Below are 18345 nucleotides of genomic sequence, written 5' to 3'. Positions count from 1 at the left end.
CTTCTTGCCTCAGCCTCCTGAATAGCTGGGGTTGCAAGCATGAATCACTTGCTGAGTTATATTACCTTAGTAAATCATGTCAAAGAGCTAACTAAATGAAAACAGTATATAAATAAGTTAGCACCCAGGCATGGTGGTACACGCCTGTCATCCAGGAAGTTAATAGGCTGAGGCAGGAGGATTGTCAGGAGTTCGAGGCCAACCTGGGCTATAGAGTGAGACCCTCTCTCAGAACCAAACAAAAAGTAATGGAATGGCCTGTGTGAAAGCGCATCCAATGCCGTGACCTGGTGACAGTTTCTCCACTTAGAAGCAGCAGAAGCATGACCTTGAAAATGTGACCTCGGTAAGGCAGGAGCTGTTATTTGCAGGAGAGCTGCTTAGATCTGACGGGCCTGAGTCTCCCAGTGTACTGTGGCTCTGGGGGCCTCACGGGTCTCTGTGCTGCCCACCACAGGTTTAGCTAGCGACATCCTCATCCATGGCATGAAGGCCCGGAACCGCGCCATTCATGGGGATGTAGTGGTTGTGGAGCTGCTCCCGAAGGGTGAATGGAAGGGAAGGACCGGCGCCCTGTGTGACAACGACAGTGAGGACAAAGTCTCGGGCGAGGCCCCCAGTGAGCCCATGCCCACAGGTGAGCCACGTAGCCCCTGGAATTGCTACTTCCCTGCCTACCAGGTAGCCTGTATCAAAATACAAAAAAAAAAAAAAAAAGATAAAATCATTGACTTTTCTTTTTTTGGCGGAACCTGGGATTCAACTCAGGCCCTTGCAAATCATTGACCTTTCCCAGTGGACTGGTCTGAGAGAGAAAGGTGAAAGAGCACAGGGACAAGTGGGTTCTGGGTGTTGCATCAGGCTCAGAAGAGAGGCCATGTGGGTCCTATACTAAATCACTTATCCTAAAAGACAACCCATCTTCAACACACTAAGAAGGCAGATCTCTGACACCTCTTTACCCACGTGCCTGTGACCGAGAAAACTGGCTCTTTGCACTTCTCCTCTGCTTCCATCCCACAGAGCTGGTCACGGCCAGGGGAGGTGACATGCGAGCCGGTCACACCTCGTTCTTTCTCTTCCTTCTTCCCAAAGGCCGCGTGGTTGGTGTCCTTCAGAAGAACTGGCGTGATTATGTGGTGACATTCCCATCCCGGGAGGAAGTCCAGTGTCAGGGAAGAAATGCCCAGAAGATCCTGGTCACCCCGTGGGATTACAGAATCCCCAAGATTCGCATTAGCACCCAGCAAGCCGAAGCCCTGCAGGTAGCTGACATGCAGTCTCTGTTCTCTTTCTATCTCTGCCAACCGATGCAGGAAGCGCTGTGAGTTCCTCCGCCTAAGAGGAAATCAATTATTGATGGATTCTGGCACTTTAAGATCCTGTTTTTTAAAAATTCTAAATATATAAGAACTATCTGTTAAGTAGTCCATGGTTAATAAATGAAGGCTGGAGCAGAATCGTCCTAGAAAGAACTCTGTAGGACAGGCAGAGTGAACATACATTATCCTGCCGTCCAACCCAGAAACTTTGAATAGCTTCGCCTTGCCAACACTAACAAGCTTGCTTCCAGCCCGCGATGCAGAAATACGATCGCTTGGGCCTGCAGGGATGATGTAGTGGTACTTCGCAGAATTGATTCTCCATAACGGCTCACAGCGCTGGAGAGAAGACGGAAACGGGAAAGTTAGAAGTTAACCTGGTGGCTCGGCATGCAGGCCTGGCCCAGCTCTGCAGTGTGCAAATGAGATAACGAAGCTGAATGTCCCCAGCCACTGACCCGCCTGGTCGTTGTCCCTCTTCCTCTGGAGGCTTTTGCGGACCCTCTGAGGCCACTAGCTGCAGCCACCACTATTTCCGTTTCTTGGGTTTACCCAAATTGTCAGGCAGTAGGAGTCCAGCTTACATTGACACCTTCTTTTCCCCTAAAGAGCATCTTAAAGTTTCGAGAAAATTAGACCTCACCCATAATTCCAGCACTCAGGAGGCTGAGGCAGGGGCATCATCATGAGTTCGAGGCCAGCCTGAACTGTAGAGCAAGATCCTGTCTCAAACAAAAAAAAGAAAAAAGAGCTATACAGGGACCACGTATAATTGGTTTTTCCCTTTGTGTTACAAGTGTTAACTAACTTTAACTGACTGAAATTTCCAGTCCATTAACTTGAGGTAATGCCTCCTTTCAAAGTATCAACCTTGGCCAGGGATATAGCTCGGCAGCATAAGTGCCTGCCTGGCAATGCAAGGTCCCAAGTTCAATCCCCGGTACCACAAAAAATAGGTAAACTGCAGATCACCTCTCTCTCTGGAACCCAGTGCTATTTATCACCTCACTTTTATTTTCCCTCTATGCAGGAATTTAGGGTGGTCGTGCGCATCGATTCCTGGGAGTCCACGTCCCTGTACCCAAACGGACACTTCGTCCGCGTGTTAGGGAGAATCGGCGACCTGGAAGGGGAGATCGCCACCATCCTGGTGGAAAACAGCATCTTGGTTGGGCCCTTCTCGGAGGCTCAGGTCAGACTTCCCCGGGGCCTTGGGCTTTGCCAGGGACACTTCCATTTTTGGTTTTGTTGTAGTTGCATCATTAAAGACCCACCTGGGAGCCAGGTGTGGTGGTGCACACCTGTGATCCCAGCACTGGGAGGCTGCGGCCGAATGACTGCTGCTAGTTAGAGGCCAGCCTGGCTGCATAGTGAGTTTAAGGCCAGCCAGAACCGTGTCGCAAGACCCTGTCTCAAAAAGACGAGGGAAGAAAACCAGGAAGGAAGAAGGCAAGAGAGAGAGGAAAGGAAAGTGGGGATGGGGTGCAGGCAAGCAGACAAATCTTTATTCTGTGGAACAGTCTACTATCTAAAGCCACCGGATAATGAAAACATTCTCCCTCCTCTTTATTCTGTATTTGCCTTGAGGGTTTGTTTGTTTGTTTTTGCTTTTGTTCTTTGGAGAGAGGGTCTTGATTCAGCACCCCAAGCCCCAGGGTTACAGGCATCCTGCACCAGGTCTGGCTTTTTTGTTTTTTTTGTGGGGGTTTTTGGGCACTGCAAATTGAACTCATCACCTCACACGTTCCAGGCAGGAGCTGTGTCACTGAGCTCAATCCCCGGCTCTTGGTTTTATTCTGTATCTGGACCGCACTAAAGTCAGCTGCAGGTATGCAGCTGTTTCCTACAGTCTCCCAGCTCTCAAATGTTCACGTTTTCCAACTATGCTTAGCTCTCCAGGCGTGGTGGTGCACGCCTGGAATCCTGGCACTTGGGAGGCCGAGGCAGGAGGAGCGCATGTGTCAGAGGCCAGCCTGAGCTACGTATCGAGAACTTGTCTCAAAAAAAAGGGGACGGGGGGACAACACCAGCTTGCCAGGGTCTCAGGGTCAGTGCCTCAAGAACACTCTTTTAGGCACCCAGGATGTCCCTTAGACGTCACAACCCTTCAGCCCCAGCCGCGAAGGCTGCTGGGAACAGCATCCTGTACCCATGCACCTCCCGCCCCGGGTCAGAAAACCATGCTCCTTAGGAGGCTCTTCTGCTAACCTTTACAGAAGACAAAACTCCCATGACCATTAACCATCAGCTATTTCCGTCACTTTATGATCTTTCAGAATCCGCATCAATCTTGTTTATTATCCTCGCCTCGCCGTATCCGAGGGTGCACTTATTCTCTGTTCTGCTTCTTTCACTTAAAATTATTTCTCTGCATTGACACAGCCTACTTATAAAATAAGCAGTGCGCGGGACAAATGGCTGTGCCTTTTGCTTCAGCATTCCTCAATCATTAGGCATCGGGGCTGCTTAATTTCTCAGTCCTATATTATAAAAAACTGCTTTCAAATTTTTTTTTATGAATACTCTCCCCTGTATTTTTTTTCCTTTTTTGATTATTCCCTTGGAGTGGGACCCTGAAAGTGAGATTACCAAGCCAAAGGGTACCAAAATGTGAACAACTTTCATTATGTACTGGCAGTTTCCTTGTAAAATTGGGCCCGTCTCCATTAGCACCAGGAGTGGATGGATATTCTTATTAGCTTCACAGTTTTTGACAGAGTAGGAGCTATAACAGGAAGATACTTTGGAATATTTTATATTAAACTTTTATGTTTTAACATTCATTTCTGGAAATGATTTGTTGACTTACTTGGTAGCTCTTAGTGAAAACACTAGAATAAAATAAAGTGTGAATTAAAATTACAGGACTAGAATTCACTCTCCCCTCTTAGCCTACTTAACTGCAAATTGATGGCTTATCTAGGTAATAATGGAGAGAAAATGCCCTAGATTGGTCCTATTTAAATTATCTTAAAGGAATTTTTCTCCCCCCCCCTTTTTTTGGTTGTTTATTGTTGTCATTATTAATATGAAAGACAGGATCTCACTGTGTAGTCCAAGCTGACCTTGAAATCACTGTGTAGCCCAAACTTACCTTGAAGTCTCAGCGATCCTCCTGCCTCTGCCTCCTAAGAGCTGGGGTTACAGGTGCACACCCCCACATGCAGTTTAGCTTTTCTTAACTTGGGACATGTTGACTGTTTTCCAGAGCTTGACTTGAATTAAACGTTCAACAACATTCAAACAAATGGATGGGGCTGAGTTTAGTTACATGCACCTATAATCCCAGCTCTTAGGAAGCTAAGGGAGGAGGCTTGCCCCAAGTTTGAGGCCAGCCTGGGCTACAAAGTGACTTCTTTTCTTTTCTTTCTTTTTTTTTTTTTTTTTGACAGAGCCGGGGATTGAACTCAGGCCCTTGCGCTTGCCAGGCAAGCGCTTATTCTACTGAGCTATCTCACTGGCCCCATACAAAGTGATTTCAAGGCCAGCCTCAAGTGCATAGTGAGACCCTGTCTCAAAAAGAAAAAAAAAAGGAAAAAGAAAGACAAATCAAACGTGGATCACGGGCTGGTGAGATGGCTCAGTGGTCTAAAGCACCTACTTAGAACAAGCTAAGCTAAGCAAAACACAGGGACCGCGGTTCAATCCCCAGCACCACATGCTAGCCAGGCCCGCCCCCTGGTGGGCTGAGCTGGCCACACACACACTAAATAAAAACAAATAAATAAATAAATATAAAAAAAAAACATGGATCACTTGGGAATGGGGTACACTTTACCCTCTCCTGAGCCACCCACTCTTGCCCAGTCCCCATAATTGATGAGGCTGACAGAAGTGACTTCCTGAGACATTTCCAGTCAGTTTCAGAGGCCTTCAAGAGTATGTTTTTGGAGTTGGGGAGATGGCTTAGTAGAATAAGCACTTCCCTGGCAAGCACAAGGGCCTGAGTTCAATTCCCCAGTTCCACAAAAAAAAAAAAAACGAGTATGTTTTCTGGGGCTGGGGAAATAGATCAGTAGAATAAGGGCTTGCCTGGCAATCTCAAGGGCCTGAGTTCATTTCCCAGTTCTGCAAACAAAAAAAAAAAAGAGAGAGAGAGAGGGTATGTTTTCTGGGGAGCCCTGACTTTCCTGAGCTGCGCCCAGAACCTGACATACTTGAGGCACCTAATGAATAATTCTTGCCCAAAGACTTGAACCGGGCTGGCAGAGAAGGTGACTGGGTGAGCGTTTCCCTCCACACTCACATCAAGATTGCAAGCACAGACGTCTCGCTCTGGTGCTCAGGTGGCTGAGGGTGTGGCCTCTCCACAGCTGTGCGAGATGCCGGTGAACACCCCCGAGAAGCCCTGGCAGGTGAGCGCCGAGGAGGAGCACCAGAGGAGAGACCTGCGGCGAACCCACCTGGTGTTCAGCATCGACCCCAAGGGCTGTGAGGACGTGGATGATGCGCTGTCCATCAGGACCCTGAGTGACGGCGACCTGGAGCTCGGGGTCCACATCGCAGATGTCACCCACTTCGTGGCTCCCAATTCTTACGTTGACGTGGAAGCTAGAACGAGGTAGGGTTGTGTCGATCATCGCTGTACATTGCTGTGGTCATGTGCGTGGCCGGCGTTGGACACTGATCTAATGTGCAGAATTCTGAGAATCCCTCATGGAAAAAAAAAAATGCAGCACTCCCCTCCCTGGCTCTTTTAAGAACAATCATCCTTTTGCCGGATGTGCTGGTGCACACCAGGAATCCCAGCACTTGGAAAGCTGACGCGGGAAGATCGCCATGAGGTTGAGGTCAGCCTGGACTGCAGAGTGAGGCCCTGTCTCAAAAAACAAAAACAGGCTGGGGGTGTGGCTCAGTGGTGGAGCTCTGGCCTCAAATGCAAAAGGCCCTGGGTTTGATCTCTAGCACCAGCCAAAAGCAACAGCATAAAATAGGACTTTGATCAACTTACCTTTCCTCTTAACTTTTCTATGCATTATTTCCTACCAAATGGAAATGAGTTCTATTTTCATGCAGTAACATACTGTATAAAGACTGTGTTACTACATTGTAGTTTTTCTTAAACAGCCAAGATGTGTGTCATTGTCTTGTTCTTTAAGCAGTAGCCAGGTTTATGTGAGAGGCTCTGCAGAGCGAGGCCGGCCTCTCTGAGGGGGCCAAGTGAAAGGAAAAAGAGCACCCCAGAGAAAGGACGGTCATGGTGAGGAGCGGCGAGACGGCTGTTTTGGTCTTTTAAAGCCGGGTCTCACAGTGTAGCACATGCTGGCCTCGAGCTCCTAGTGATCCGAGCAAGGGCTGGGATCGCAGACACGCGGCAAACTATGGAGCAGTTTTTTCTTTTTTTTTTCTTTTTTTTTCTTTTCTGTATTTTAGGGACATGTCTACAGGGTGTTCAGGGTCTCACTACAAGATCGGACTCGTAGTGATCCGCCTGTTTACAGCCTCCCAAGAGCTGGGGTTACAGGCGCGTACCACCACGCCCCATCTCTGGAGCAGTTTTTCTTTATTCCATCAGTAGATTTTTCAGCCCAAAGCTGAACTGTAGGCAAGTGGGCAGCTGGGAGTCATTTTGTGACACAGCTGGCACCTGTCCTGGGGAGCCTGTTGGGGTCCCGGCTGCCCCTCCCCTGCTGAAGGTCAGCCATGCCTCTGTCATTCTCTGCAGGGCCACCACGTACTACCTAGCGGATCGGCGCTATGACATGCTGCCCTCTGCCCTCAGCGCCGACCTGTGCTCCCTCCTGGGAGGCGTGGACAGGTGAGTTACCCTTGTTACCTTCAAGGCCTGTCGCAGCCCGGCCGCCGCACCCTGCGCTCCTCCATGTTCTGCGCTGCAGTTCCCTCGCAGTCCTCTTCTCCCTGCTGTTGGCTTTTGAAAGTCTGGGAGCAAATGTGTGTGGCTCTGAGCACACACAGGCCTGTGGGAGCTGTTTGGTGCGCCAAAGACACACTTAAGGAGTTTTCCTTCGTTGTAAAGCTTGCCTTTGAATAGGTAATAAAAATTATGTTTCCCAAGACCCAACCTGCAGGTTCCAAGAGTTAATTGAAAGACAGCTTCCATCCGAGCACCTGCTCAACTGCCAGTTTCTTGTTCACTAGATTTAGTTACACACACAAGCCAGGAGTGGTGGTGCACGCCTATAATCCCAGCACTTGGGAGCTGAGGCAGGAGGACTGCTGTGAATTCAAGGCCAGCTTGGGCTACATAAGCGAGTTTAAGGCCAGCCTGAATAGCCTAGCAAAGCTGTCTCAAAAACCCAAAAGACAGAAATAATCACACACTCACACACACACACACACACACACACACACACACAAATATGGATACTTGCTTTTTGTTTTGTTGTGTTTTGTTTTTTGGCAGAACTGGGAATTGAACTCAGGCCCTTGTGCTTGCCAGGCAAGTGCTTATTCTACTGAGCCATCTCCCCGGGCCCTGGATACTTTTTTTTTTTTTTTGGTGGAACCGGGGATTGAACTCAGGCCCTTGCGCTTGCCAGGGAAGCGCTTATTCCACTGAGCCATCTCCCCGGCCCCTGGATACTTGTTTTTAATGGTAGCATTACACACACATGTTCACAATATCTAATATCTTTTTGTTCTGGATTTCATGGGCCTTGGGATCATTTTATTGAGTGATAGCGGCTTATCTGTGCAAATTTGGATAATTCACAGTCTGTCACTGTTCAAAACAAAGCTACCTTGAATTCTCAACCCGTCTCACACATGTAAGCCCAGCTGAAGGAGACATTCCTAAAGTGCCATTTGTGTGTCAAGGCAGATGCGTTTGTGTTTACATCAACATAACACAGTTTCCTTCCGAGGAGGTTACTGTAATCATATTTCCACCATCGGTGTGTGGGGATGTTTCTTTTCCCCACAGCCTCACCAGTGCAGTATGTGGTAGAGTTTTTGTTTTGTTTTGTTTTGTTTTGTTTTGTTTTTGTGATAGACTTTTATCTTAGCCAGTTGGATAGATGAAAAATAGAGCGGCCGGGGCTGTTGCTGGGGAGTGAAGTGCGTGCTCTGCATGCGTGAGGCCCTGGCTTCAATCTTCAGCATAAAAAATAAGTATCTCAGAGTGGTCTTTTTTTTTTTTTTTTTTTTTTTTTTTTTTTTTTTTTTAATTTACTTATTTATTTGTGTGTGTGTGTGTGTATGTGTGTGTGTGGCCTGCTCAGCCCACCAGGGAGCGGGGCTGGCTGGCATGTGGTGCTGGGGGATTGAACCGCGGTCCCTGTGCTTTGCTAAGCTTGTTCTAAGTAGGTGCTTTAGACCACTGAGCCATCTCACCAGCCCTCTCAGAGTGGTCTTAATCCACGTTTTCCAACTAGTTTAACTGGCATTTACATACTTCTGTAAATTATGTATTTCCTACTCTTTGCCCACTTTTCATTGGGTTTATGATTCACTACTAATTTGTAAAAGCTTTTTACATATCAGGAAAAGGAATCCTTTTGATATATGGGTAATTAGTATGTATATTCCTAAACAGAATGTTTTGGTAAATTCAGCAAAATTCATTTGCTAAAATGAATTTTCACTAATTAACCAGCCATCAAGGGTTATAGATATCAAGGTTGCAACAGCATGGTTCTGCCTTTGGGATTTAAAAAGCTTGACTGTAATTTCCTGAGTCTTCCATAAACCCAGCATTCAGGAGGCTGAGGCAGGAGGATTGCTGCAGATGCAATGATGGCATGAACTACATACCTCGACCCTGTCTCAAAAGAACAAAACAATAGCACAAGTAAGTCATGTGATTGTCAATGTTACCGGTCTTGTAGGTACGCTGTGAGCGTCATGTGGCAACTGGATAAAACCTCGTATGAAATCAAAGCGGTGTGGTACGGCAGAACCATCATTCGGTCCGCTTACAAACTGTGCTATGAAGCGGCCCAGGAGCTCCTGGCTAGAAACTTTGGCGTCGCTGATGAGATCCCAGAATTCAAAAGCTTGGATGAGAAAAGCAGACAAACCAGGCTGGAGGAGTTGGCGTGGGCCGTCGGGAGGCTGGCGGACGTCGCGCGGCACGTGCGGGCCAAGCGCGACCGCTGTGGGGCGCTGGAGCTGGAGGGCATGGAGGTTCGCGTCCAGCTGGACGAGAAAAAGAACATCGACGACCTCATCCCCAAGCAGCCCCTGGAGGTGCACGAGATGGTGGCCGAATGCATGATCCTGGCCAACCACTGGGTGGCCAGGAAGATCTGGGAGAGCTTCCCCCACCAGGCCCTGCTGCGCCAGCACCCGCCGCCCCACCAGGAGTTCTTCGCTGAGCTCCGCGAGTGCGCTGCGGCCAAGGGCTTCGCCATCGACACTCGGTAGCGATCCGATCCGGCGGGGTGGGGGCGTGGGGTGGGCGCGTAGTTGGTGGTCGTTTATGACGGGCACAGGAGGACGTGTGAGCCAAACTAGGAGACTTGGCTGTCATTTACCTTAATGTTACGTACAAAATTGTCTCTGGGTGTTTTTGAGACAGGGGCTTGCTGTGCAGCCCAGGCTTGCCTTGCACTTCTGGTGGTCTTCCTGCCTCAGCCTCCCCCGTGCTGAAGTTACAGGTGTGTGCCACCATGCCCAGCTTATTTTAACACTTTCAAAATGCAGCCTAACCTGTGTGTTTTGTTTTATTTTTGAGACGGGGCCTAAGTCCCTGTTGGCCATGGTGACCTCCAATTTGCGATGCTCCTGCCTCAGCCTCCCGGAGTGCTGGGGTTATAGGCATTGCCCATGATGCGCTCTTTAGTGACCACTTGATCACGTTGCCTCTGTATTCAGTGTCATTGTGTGTTCGCTTTCCTCTTTTTTTTTTTTTTTTTTATACGGTACAGGGGATTGAACTCAGGACCCTGAGCTTGCCAGGCAGATGCTTATTCCACTGAGCTATCTCCCCAACCCTCCTTTCACTCTTAGCCACAATATAGAACTGAATTATATGTTGTTTTATTAGTTTTATTTCTGATACTTCTGTATTTCCTCAGCCTTAAACATTATTTTAAGAATACAAAAATAGAATACTTCCTATATCTCTCTCTCTTTAAAAAAAAAAAAAAAAAGGAAGTTTAAGCATATAATCCCAGGGCCAGGGAGATAGCTCAGTAGAATAAGTGCTTGCCTGCAAGCTCAAGGGCCTGAGCTCAATCCCTGGTTCTGCCAAAACAGAACGAGTAAGCATATGATCCCAGCCACTCAGGAGGCTGAAACAGGAGGATCGCAAATTTACAAGATCATGTCTCAAAAAATAAAGAGGCCTGGGGATGTAGGTCATTGGTAAATTAGTGGGATTGGATCCCCAGGACTACAAAATGAATGAAATAATTGCTGTTATTATTTAAGGATTTTTAATGTACCTTACATTTTGTTTTGCTTTAGTTATTGGTTGAGATAGGGTCTTGCAGTGCTGGTCCTGGATTTCTGGCCTCAGGTGATCCTCCTGCCTCACCCTCCTGGATCCTGGGACTGTTTGACACACGTCACTGTGGCCAGCTGCTTTGTTTTCTCAAATTCCCTGTGGCCCACTAGTTCTTGACAGAATTAAAAGGAAGAGCAGTTGGGCATGGGTGTATGTCTGTGATCCCAGCACTTGGATGGCTGAGGCAGGAGGGTTGCCATGAGTTGAGACACCAGCCTGGGTTACATAGTGAACCGAGGCCAGTCCGAACTACATAGTAAGACCCTGTCTTTAAAAAAAAGAGAGAAAGGGCCGGGGAGATGGCTCAGTGGTCTAAAGCACCTACTTGAAACAAGCTTGGCAAAGCACAGGGACCACGGTTCGATCCCCAGCACCACATGCCAGCCACCCCGCCCCCTCGTGGGCTGAGCTGGCCACACACACACACACAATAAATAAATGTAATAAATAAAAATAAATAATTAAAAAAAAAAAAGAGAGAGAAAAGCCAAGCCAAGCCCCATTTGTGGCCAGTGTAATATATATAAAGTTAAATGTGTTAAGAATTTGGTTCGGTGGGAATTAGCCTGCATCTTAGCGCCAAGCATCATTCACCCCAGCATTGAACAGCACATTCCTCTCTCCCTTAAGAAGTTTATTCAAGCCAAGCGCGGTAGTACACATCTTGCCCCAGTACTCTAGAACGCTGAAGCAGGAGGGTCACCAAAACTCTGAAGACAGCCTGGGCTATATAAGCAAGACCCTGTCGCAAGGGAAACAAAAATCTACTCAAATGCTGACATTTTTTGCTTTGTTTAAACCTTAACGCCAAACTGGTGCTCTCTCTGTGGTGAAAAGCGTTGCTTGTGAAACGCTGAAGACACATTTCGTGGCTGGCAGATGGTGGAGTTCAGCCCAGCACGCCAAGGCTTCCCGTGGGAGCGGGCTTGTGACGCACCTTCCAGGGCTACATCCGCTTTTTCTCTTCCTGGTCAGGTCCAACAAGGCGCTGGCCGACTCTCTGGCTAAGGCAGAGGACCCCGGCGACCCCACGGTGAACCGGCTGCTGCGCTCCATGGCCACGCAGGCCATGTCCAACGCGCTGTACTTCTCGACCGGCTCCTGTGCGGAGGAGGAATTCCAGCACTACGGTGAATGACCCTCTTCTCTCACTTGTGGCAGGACCTTGAGCAGGCTGTTTAGTAGGTGTATGAATACACTTCCTATTCTGACAGTGGTTTCTTTTCCGAAGGTCTCGCCTTAGATAAATACACCCACTTTACCTCTCCAATAAGAAGATACTCGGATATTGTAGTACACCGCCTATTGATGGCAGCCATTTCAAAAGATAAGAAAACAGAAATTAAAGAAAATTTATTAAGCAACAAAGATCTTGAGGAACTGTGCAGACATATCAACAACAGAAACCGAGTAAGTTTTTTTTTTTGTTTTTTTTGGTGGAACCGGGGATTGAACGCAGGCCTTTGCGCTCGCCAGGGAAGTGCTTATTCCACTGAGCCATCTCTCCGGCCCCCGAAACCGAGTAAGTTTAAAAATTCCCTTACCTGTGGGCCTGGTAGTGCCTGCATGTAGTCCTAGCATTCTGGAAGATCACTGAGTTCGAGACCAGCCTGCGCTACAGAGTGAGCTTAAGGCCAGCCTGAGCTGCATAGCGAGACCCTATCTCGAAAAGACCAAAAAAAGAGAGGGTCATACTATATAACTCAGGCTGCCCTTGAACTCACAGTAGTCCTCCTGCTTCAGCCTCCCATGTACTGGGATATAGGGATGCCCAGCTAAATTCGGCAATTATTCGAGCCAGCGCTGTCTGGTGTGCTTGTATTTATACCAAGGCATGTTACAGCTGATGCAGTAGCTAATACAAAGTCACAGTAAACCTGAACATGTAGAACACAAACATAACATTAGATGTGAATTTATTAAGGTGTGCATTGCCGTTCTTAGTGGTGCACACCTATACCCAGCACTCAGGAGGCTGAGGCAGGAGCATCACCATGAGTTCAAACACTGCCTGACGTACATAGTAAGATCCTGTTTCAAAAAACTAAGTTAACTAAACACATTAACTTACGTGGATTTGAGGATTTCAGTTTGTGTTTTTGAGATGAGGTCTCACCATGCTGCCCAAGCTAATCTCAAATTTATAAGGCTCAAATAATCAGCCTCAGCCTTCTAAGCCGCACCACCAAGCCTCACTTGGATTTGGAAGGTGTGGCAATGCGTTGGTTTATCCAAAAGGTGGATAGGTAAAGGTGCAAACAACACCTAAAGATATGAAGCCAGGCACACACCCGTAATCTCAGCATTCAAGAGGCTGATGCAGGAGGATCATCACGAGTTCTAGGTCTGTTTGAGCTAGATAGTGAATTTAAGACTAGGCTAAACTACGCAATGAGACCCTCTCAAAAATTTTGTAAAAGGGTATGAAAACAGAAAACTCATCCATCCCATCACCCAGAGATAATCATTACTAACAATTCTAGACAGTCTTACATCCTCATTTATAGAAATGCACCTATGTGAAATCGGTTTTCACTTCACATACTTACTGATAGCACAGCGTGTCAGTGACTGCCGTGGACCCTTATCGTACGAGCTACTTTGCATTGTATTGCACACTGTCACTAGCAGCTGTAAGACTGCACAGCATAGAACTGGACCATTGGGTGACACAGAAAACTGGAAACCGGGCAGAGCACAGCGGCCAGGGTTTGATACCTGGCCTGCCATGCTGGCCCCGCCCATGGGACGTGCTGAGACAGCGATTGAGACCGGGCCTGGTGGCCCGCGCCTGTAATCCCAGCACTTGGGAGGCTGATCTACTTAGTGAGAAAAAAACCCCTAAAAGCCATGTAATTGTTCAATATTTTCTATAGCCAGTATTCTAATTCTGTTGTACAATACTGTAGCACGAGCCATGTTCATATCTAGATTAACTAACACTAAAAATTCAGTTCCTTGGGGTTTTGTTAAAGACAGGCTCTCCACTGTGTAGCTCAGGCTGGCCTCAAATTCCCTGGGATCCTCCTGCCTCAGCCTCCTGAGTGCTGAGCTCACTGCTGCGCACCATCAGGCCTGGCTGCATCTAACTTTTAAAGAGGCTGTGAGGATATGCGTCTATTTCTTGTGGGAATCTCAGGGCAGTTCTAATCCTCTGGGTTCTGCTTCTCAGGCAGCACAGCATTCTCAGAAGCAGTCTACCGAGCTCTTCCAGTGCATGTACTTTAAAGACAAAGACCCTGGGACTGAGGAGCGCTGCACAGCCGACGGTGTTATTTACTCCATTAGAACGAATGGTGTGCTAGTATTTATACCAAGGTATGTTACAGCTGATGCAGTAGCTAATACAAAGTCACAGTAAACCTGAACGTGTAGAACGCAAACATAACATTAGATGTGAATTTATTAAGGTGTGCGTTGCCATTCTTAGTGGTGCACACCTATACCCAGCACCCAGGAGGCTGAGGCAGGAGCATCACCATGAGTTCAAACACTGCCTGACGTACATAGTAAGATCCTGTTTCAAAAAACTAAATAAATGAGAAGTACTTCTTTGGGCTGCGGGTGTAGGTCAGTGCCAGAGTACTTGTCTGGAGTGCACAGTGCTTTTTGGGCTCAATTCCCAACAGCACCAAAGAGAAAAAATAATTTCACTCTGCAGTTCAGACTGGCCTTGAAATCACTACGTAGCCCGGGCTGCCTCACACTTGCGGTGATCTTCTGGCCTTAGGCTCCCACGTGCTGGGATTATAGGACTGCACTAGCATACCTGGCCCAGTAAATTTAAGCAACTATTTAAATTTAAGCAACTATTTATGAAATGATCAATTAATTACACGATGTAATGTATAGCTCGGCATATAATTGGGAAATGAAGGCCACAGAGAAAGTCCGTGTCTAGGCCAGCATCTTATTTACAAGGCTTTTGTGTTCCCTCTGTTAAGAGTAAATATTTGGAGGCAAAGCACAAGAAGAGTGACTTGGTTTTCATCCAGATAAACATGCAAGATCTGCATAGTAAGAGGACATTAACTCTGGATCTTTATTTCAACTACGACTCAGGTTTGGGATTAAAGGTGCTGCTTATCTAAAAAATAAAGATGGTTTGGTGATGTCGTGTGGCCCGGAAGGCCACTTGGAGTGGAAACCAGGTTCTCTGCAGAGATTTCAAGATAAAATCATCTCCACCACGATGGGAGGGGACTCGGTCACACTCCACCTGTTCGACCATGTCACGGTGAGTGCGTCTGTGGAGGCACTGCCTTCGGTGGGACGAGGAGGGGGACCTGCTGACGTGTGCCTCTCCTCCGTGACAGGTCAGGATATCCGTGCAGGCCTCACGCTGCCATTCGGACACAATCAGGCTGGAGCTCGTCAGCAACAAACCATATGAGGTCCCAAGCTCGGGGCTCTCCTCACCGAGCCCACTCCTGCTGAAGAGTGACTTAGTGAGGGAAGTCACCAGGTGCTCAGAGGAGGCCCAGCTGGCCCAGGAGGTGGCAGTGGACACCTCTCGGGAGGAATATCCGGAGTATGGCCAGACCAAGGGCCGAAGCCTGTATGCGCTACTGGAGGAGATCCGGGACCTGGCACTCTTGGATGTGTCAGGGGACTACAGCATCTGAGAGAGTCCTGCTTCCTTAGAGAGCTTCGTTGGTGTTTTACCATCTTCCCAAACCCACTTGATGTGCCATCTCTTGGTGCCCAGGACCAAGCAGATATCTTCCATGTCGTGTTCTCTCCTGGTTCGCTGGCATTGCTGTAAATACACAAGGTCACTGAACACGCAAGTTTTAGTCCTGAGCGGACAGGGAACGGTGCTTTCCAGGGTCACCTGCTGGCCTCTTTTTTATAAACCCAGGATTTTAAGTTGTCTGGTCTCAGTTCTCTCAAAGTTTAATGGCTGGGGACATAGCACTTGGCTCGAACATGTGAGGCTCTGGGTTCCAACCCCAGCACCATTTAAGAAAAAGCCCTGCAATGGGCTGCTTGGGTCTGAGGGCACTCTGGCTCAGAGAGCTTTTTTTTAGTTACTTGCAGTAAGACCTGTCCTGTCCACCTCCCCACTTTAAAGCTGTTTCCCACTTGCTGTACACATTCCCAGTTGTGCTGGCACCAGAGGACAGGGCACACAGGAGGAGGTGGGGTGCACAGAGAGGCTTGTCTGCACCCTTCTGTTGAGTGCCCCTCAGATGAGCTGACCCCCCCACACACACACTGGGAGCTTGTTAAGTCTGTCAGCAAAACCAGCACCAGGCGCAAAGGCCTAAATTCAATCCCTGGTGCCGCCCCCACCCCCATGCCCAAAGAAAAAGCACCAGGCAGGAAAAGAACTGCCCCAGACCAGACCCCGAGTATGGACAGAGATCTGACCAGGACACCAAGAAACTTGTAACCCTCTGGCCTCAGTCTCCCAAGTGATGGTGTCACAGGTGTATGCCCCCCACACCCTGCTCAGTGCCACCTTGAGGCCATGCTGTCTTCTAACCCTTTCCCCCACAAGCCCCACACCCCCCCGTTTTCCCGTGCTCCACTTTTTGGCTTTGCAACCAGGCCATCTTGGCACTGTCCCTGCCCCAGTCAGTGACCTGGAAGAGCACACGACAGCTGCTATCCCCGCTTTGGACAGAAGCCACTCTACGCGCCATTCTCCACCATCCTACAGGGAGAGGCAAGGGCTTTGTTGTCCATCTCCCCGGCTCCCCGGTGGCCGTCCAGGCCTCTCTGCTATGGATCCCTCCCTGGGCCAAGGACAAAGCTCCTACCAACCTCCCGTGAGCACCCTACGCTGGCACAGGCAGGAAGAGCTACAAGCAGCCCTACGGTCCCCACTCCCACGCTCCTGGCTCATGTCTGTCCCTGCACCATTCGCCCCAAGGCTCGCATCTCCACCCAATGAAGCCCTGCCTGTGGCTGTGTCCCCTGGCACACCGCGGGTCCCCTCGGCTGGTCCCAGCAATGGCCAGGCCTCAGCACAGCCCTACCCTTGTGGGTCAGGGCGACCACCCCAAACACATGCCAATTCATGCTGTAGTGAAAGTGTAACTCACTGAAGGAGTGATGGAAGACTTTAACACCACCAGCTTAAAAAAATCATTTTTATTTTAAAAAGACATTAATGGTCAGAACATATTTACATCTTCAACATGACCCCATTTCGTCAGCACAGCCATTTAGTGTCCACTGGCGGCGGCAACAGCAGCAAGAGCGCAGCTTATTCACTGTTAATCATTCATGAGGTCACAGCTGTATAACAATAGCACTCCAGATGACAAACAGGCTGAACTAAGTCAATAAGGGACAAACATAAATAAACACGACTTTAATTAGGATTTTGCATGTATTCTACCACCTAAGAATTTTCCTACAGAGTAAACAAAATACAAATGGCAAGCGTGCAGAATGTCGAGTTGATGCTCGGTGGAGGCCCTAACGCCCTCAGCAACCGTGCAGCACGGAGCTCTACGTTTTGTTATTTTGGTGTTTTGAGACAGGGTCTTGCTATGGAGTTCATGCTGGCCTTGAACACACTATGTAGCCCAGGCTGGCCTCAAACTCACAGTGATCTTCCTGCCTCAGCCTCCCCAATGCCAGGGTTACAGATGAGCACCACCATGCCCAGCCTGGAGTTGTACGTTGGAAAGACAGGTCCAGTGGTGGCTCCTCTCACTTCCTTCCTCCCACGTGGAGCGCCGACAGGACTGGCCACGTGGGCTGTGGACCCGTCTTGGTCACTGCTCCTCTCCAGCCTGCACCTCAACCGCCTGTGTGCCCGCTGCGTCCACAGACACACCTGCCAGAGAAACCTTCGTGTTACTCAGTGCAAGCAAGGGGCACACTCGCAGCACCACAGGACAGCTTCGTGAGCTTGGCTTTGTTGGAATGGGATTTCTGATCACTCAGATCAGGCTAATTAGGATTACTCCATTCTAAACCCAGCTTGATATATGTATGCCGGAAGAAGGTCCACTAAGATACAAAGTGTCACCACCAGGCATGGGGGCACACTGCTCTAGTCCCAGCTACTCACTTATGAGGCAGAAGGATTGAAAATTCAAGGGCAAGCCAGGCACAGTGGTGCACACCTGTAATCCCAGGCTGAGGCAGGAGGATCTTTGTGAGAAAGACCAGCCAGAGCTACAACGTGAACTCAAGGCCCGCCAGAACTGCATAGTGAGACCCTGTCTGAAAATAAACATGGGCCGGCCAGGCGTGGTGGTGCCTGCTGTAATCGGGAGGCTAGTGTGGGCTGCGATTACAGGCATCCGACCCCATGCCAAGGAATAATTGTACCTTCATGTAACTTTTCCTATGAAAAAATATCCATTCATAAAAAGATTAAATTCATTTTAACTGAAAAATGCTAACAGTCATAATATTCAGCTGAAAATTTTTCTTTTTACTTTTTTTTTTTTTTGGCAGAACCAGGGATTGAATTTAGACCCTTGGGTTTGCCAGGAAAGCGCTTATTCTACTGAGCCATCTCCCCAGCCCCTGGATGCAACATTTTCCAACATAGTTTTTTCTTAATTTTTTTTTTTTTTTTTAAGACAAGGTCTCACTATGTAGTTCAGGCTGCCCTCAAACTCAAAATGATCCTCCTGCCTCAGCCTC

General features: G+C 48.4%; 1 protein-coding gene across 1 annotated transcript in view; it reads left to right on the top strand.

Moving 5' to 3' along the window:
* Dis3l (DIS3 like exosome 3'-5' exoribonuclease) overlaps positions 1-15604 on the top strand; it is a 36154-nt gene extending 20550 nt beyond the window's left edge. The window contains exons 7-17 of the mRNA XM_023712564.1: positions 458-637; positions 1096-1265; positions 2353-2514; positions 5636-5883; positions 6988-7080; positions 9110-9643; positions 11707-11861; positions 11963-12141; positions 13904-14049; positions 14794-14968; positions 15048-15604. Of these exons, the coding sequence (XP_023568332.1) occupies positions 458-637; positions 1096-1265; positions 2353-2514; positions 5636-5883; positions 6988-7080; positions 9110-9643; positions 11707-11861; positions 11963-12141; positions 13904-14049; positions 14794-14968; positions 15048-15356 (2351 nt within the window). The 3' untranslated portion in view covers positions 15357-15604. The remainder of the gene's footprint in view (positions 1-457; positions 638-1095; positions 1266-2352; positions 2515-5635; positions 5884-6987; positions 7081-9109; positions 9644-11706; positions 11862-11962; positions 12142-13903; positions 14050-14793; positions 14969-15047) is intronic.
* The last annotated feature ends 2741 nt before the right edge of the window (positions 15605-18345 follow it).

Source organism: Octodon degus, unplaced genomic scaffold, assembly GCF_000260255.1.
Source record: "Octodon degus isolate 3935 unplaced genomic scaffold, OctDeg1.0 scaffold00026, whole genome shotgun sequence".
Taxonomy (NCBI): domain Eukaryota; kingdom Metazoa; phylum Chordata; class Mammalia; order Rodentia; family Octodontidae; genus Octodon; species Octodon degus.
The sequence above is the reverse complement of the archived record's forward strand: the minus strand, read 5'-3'. Positions and strand labels throughout refer to the sequence as shown.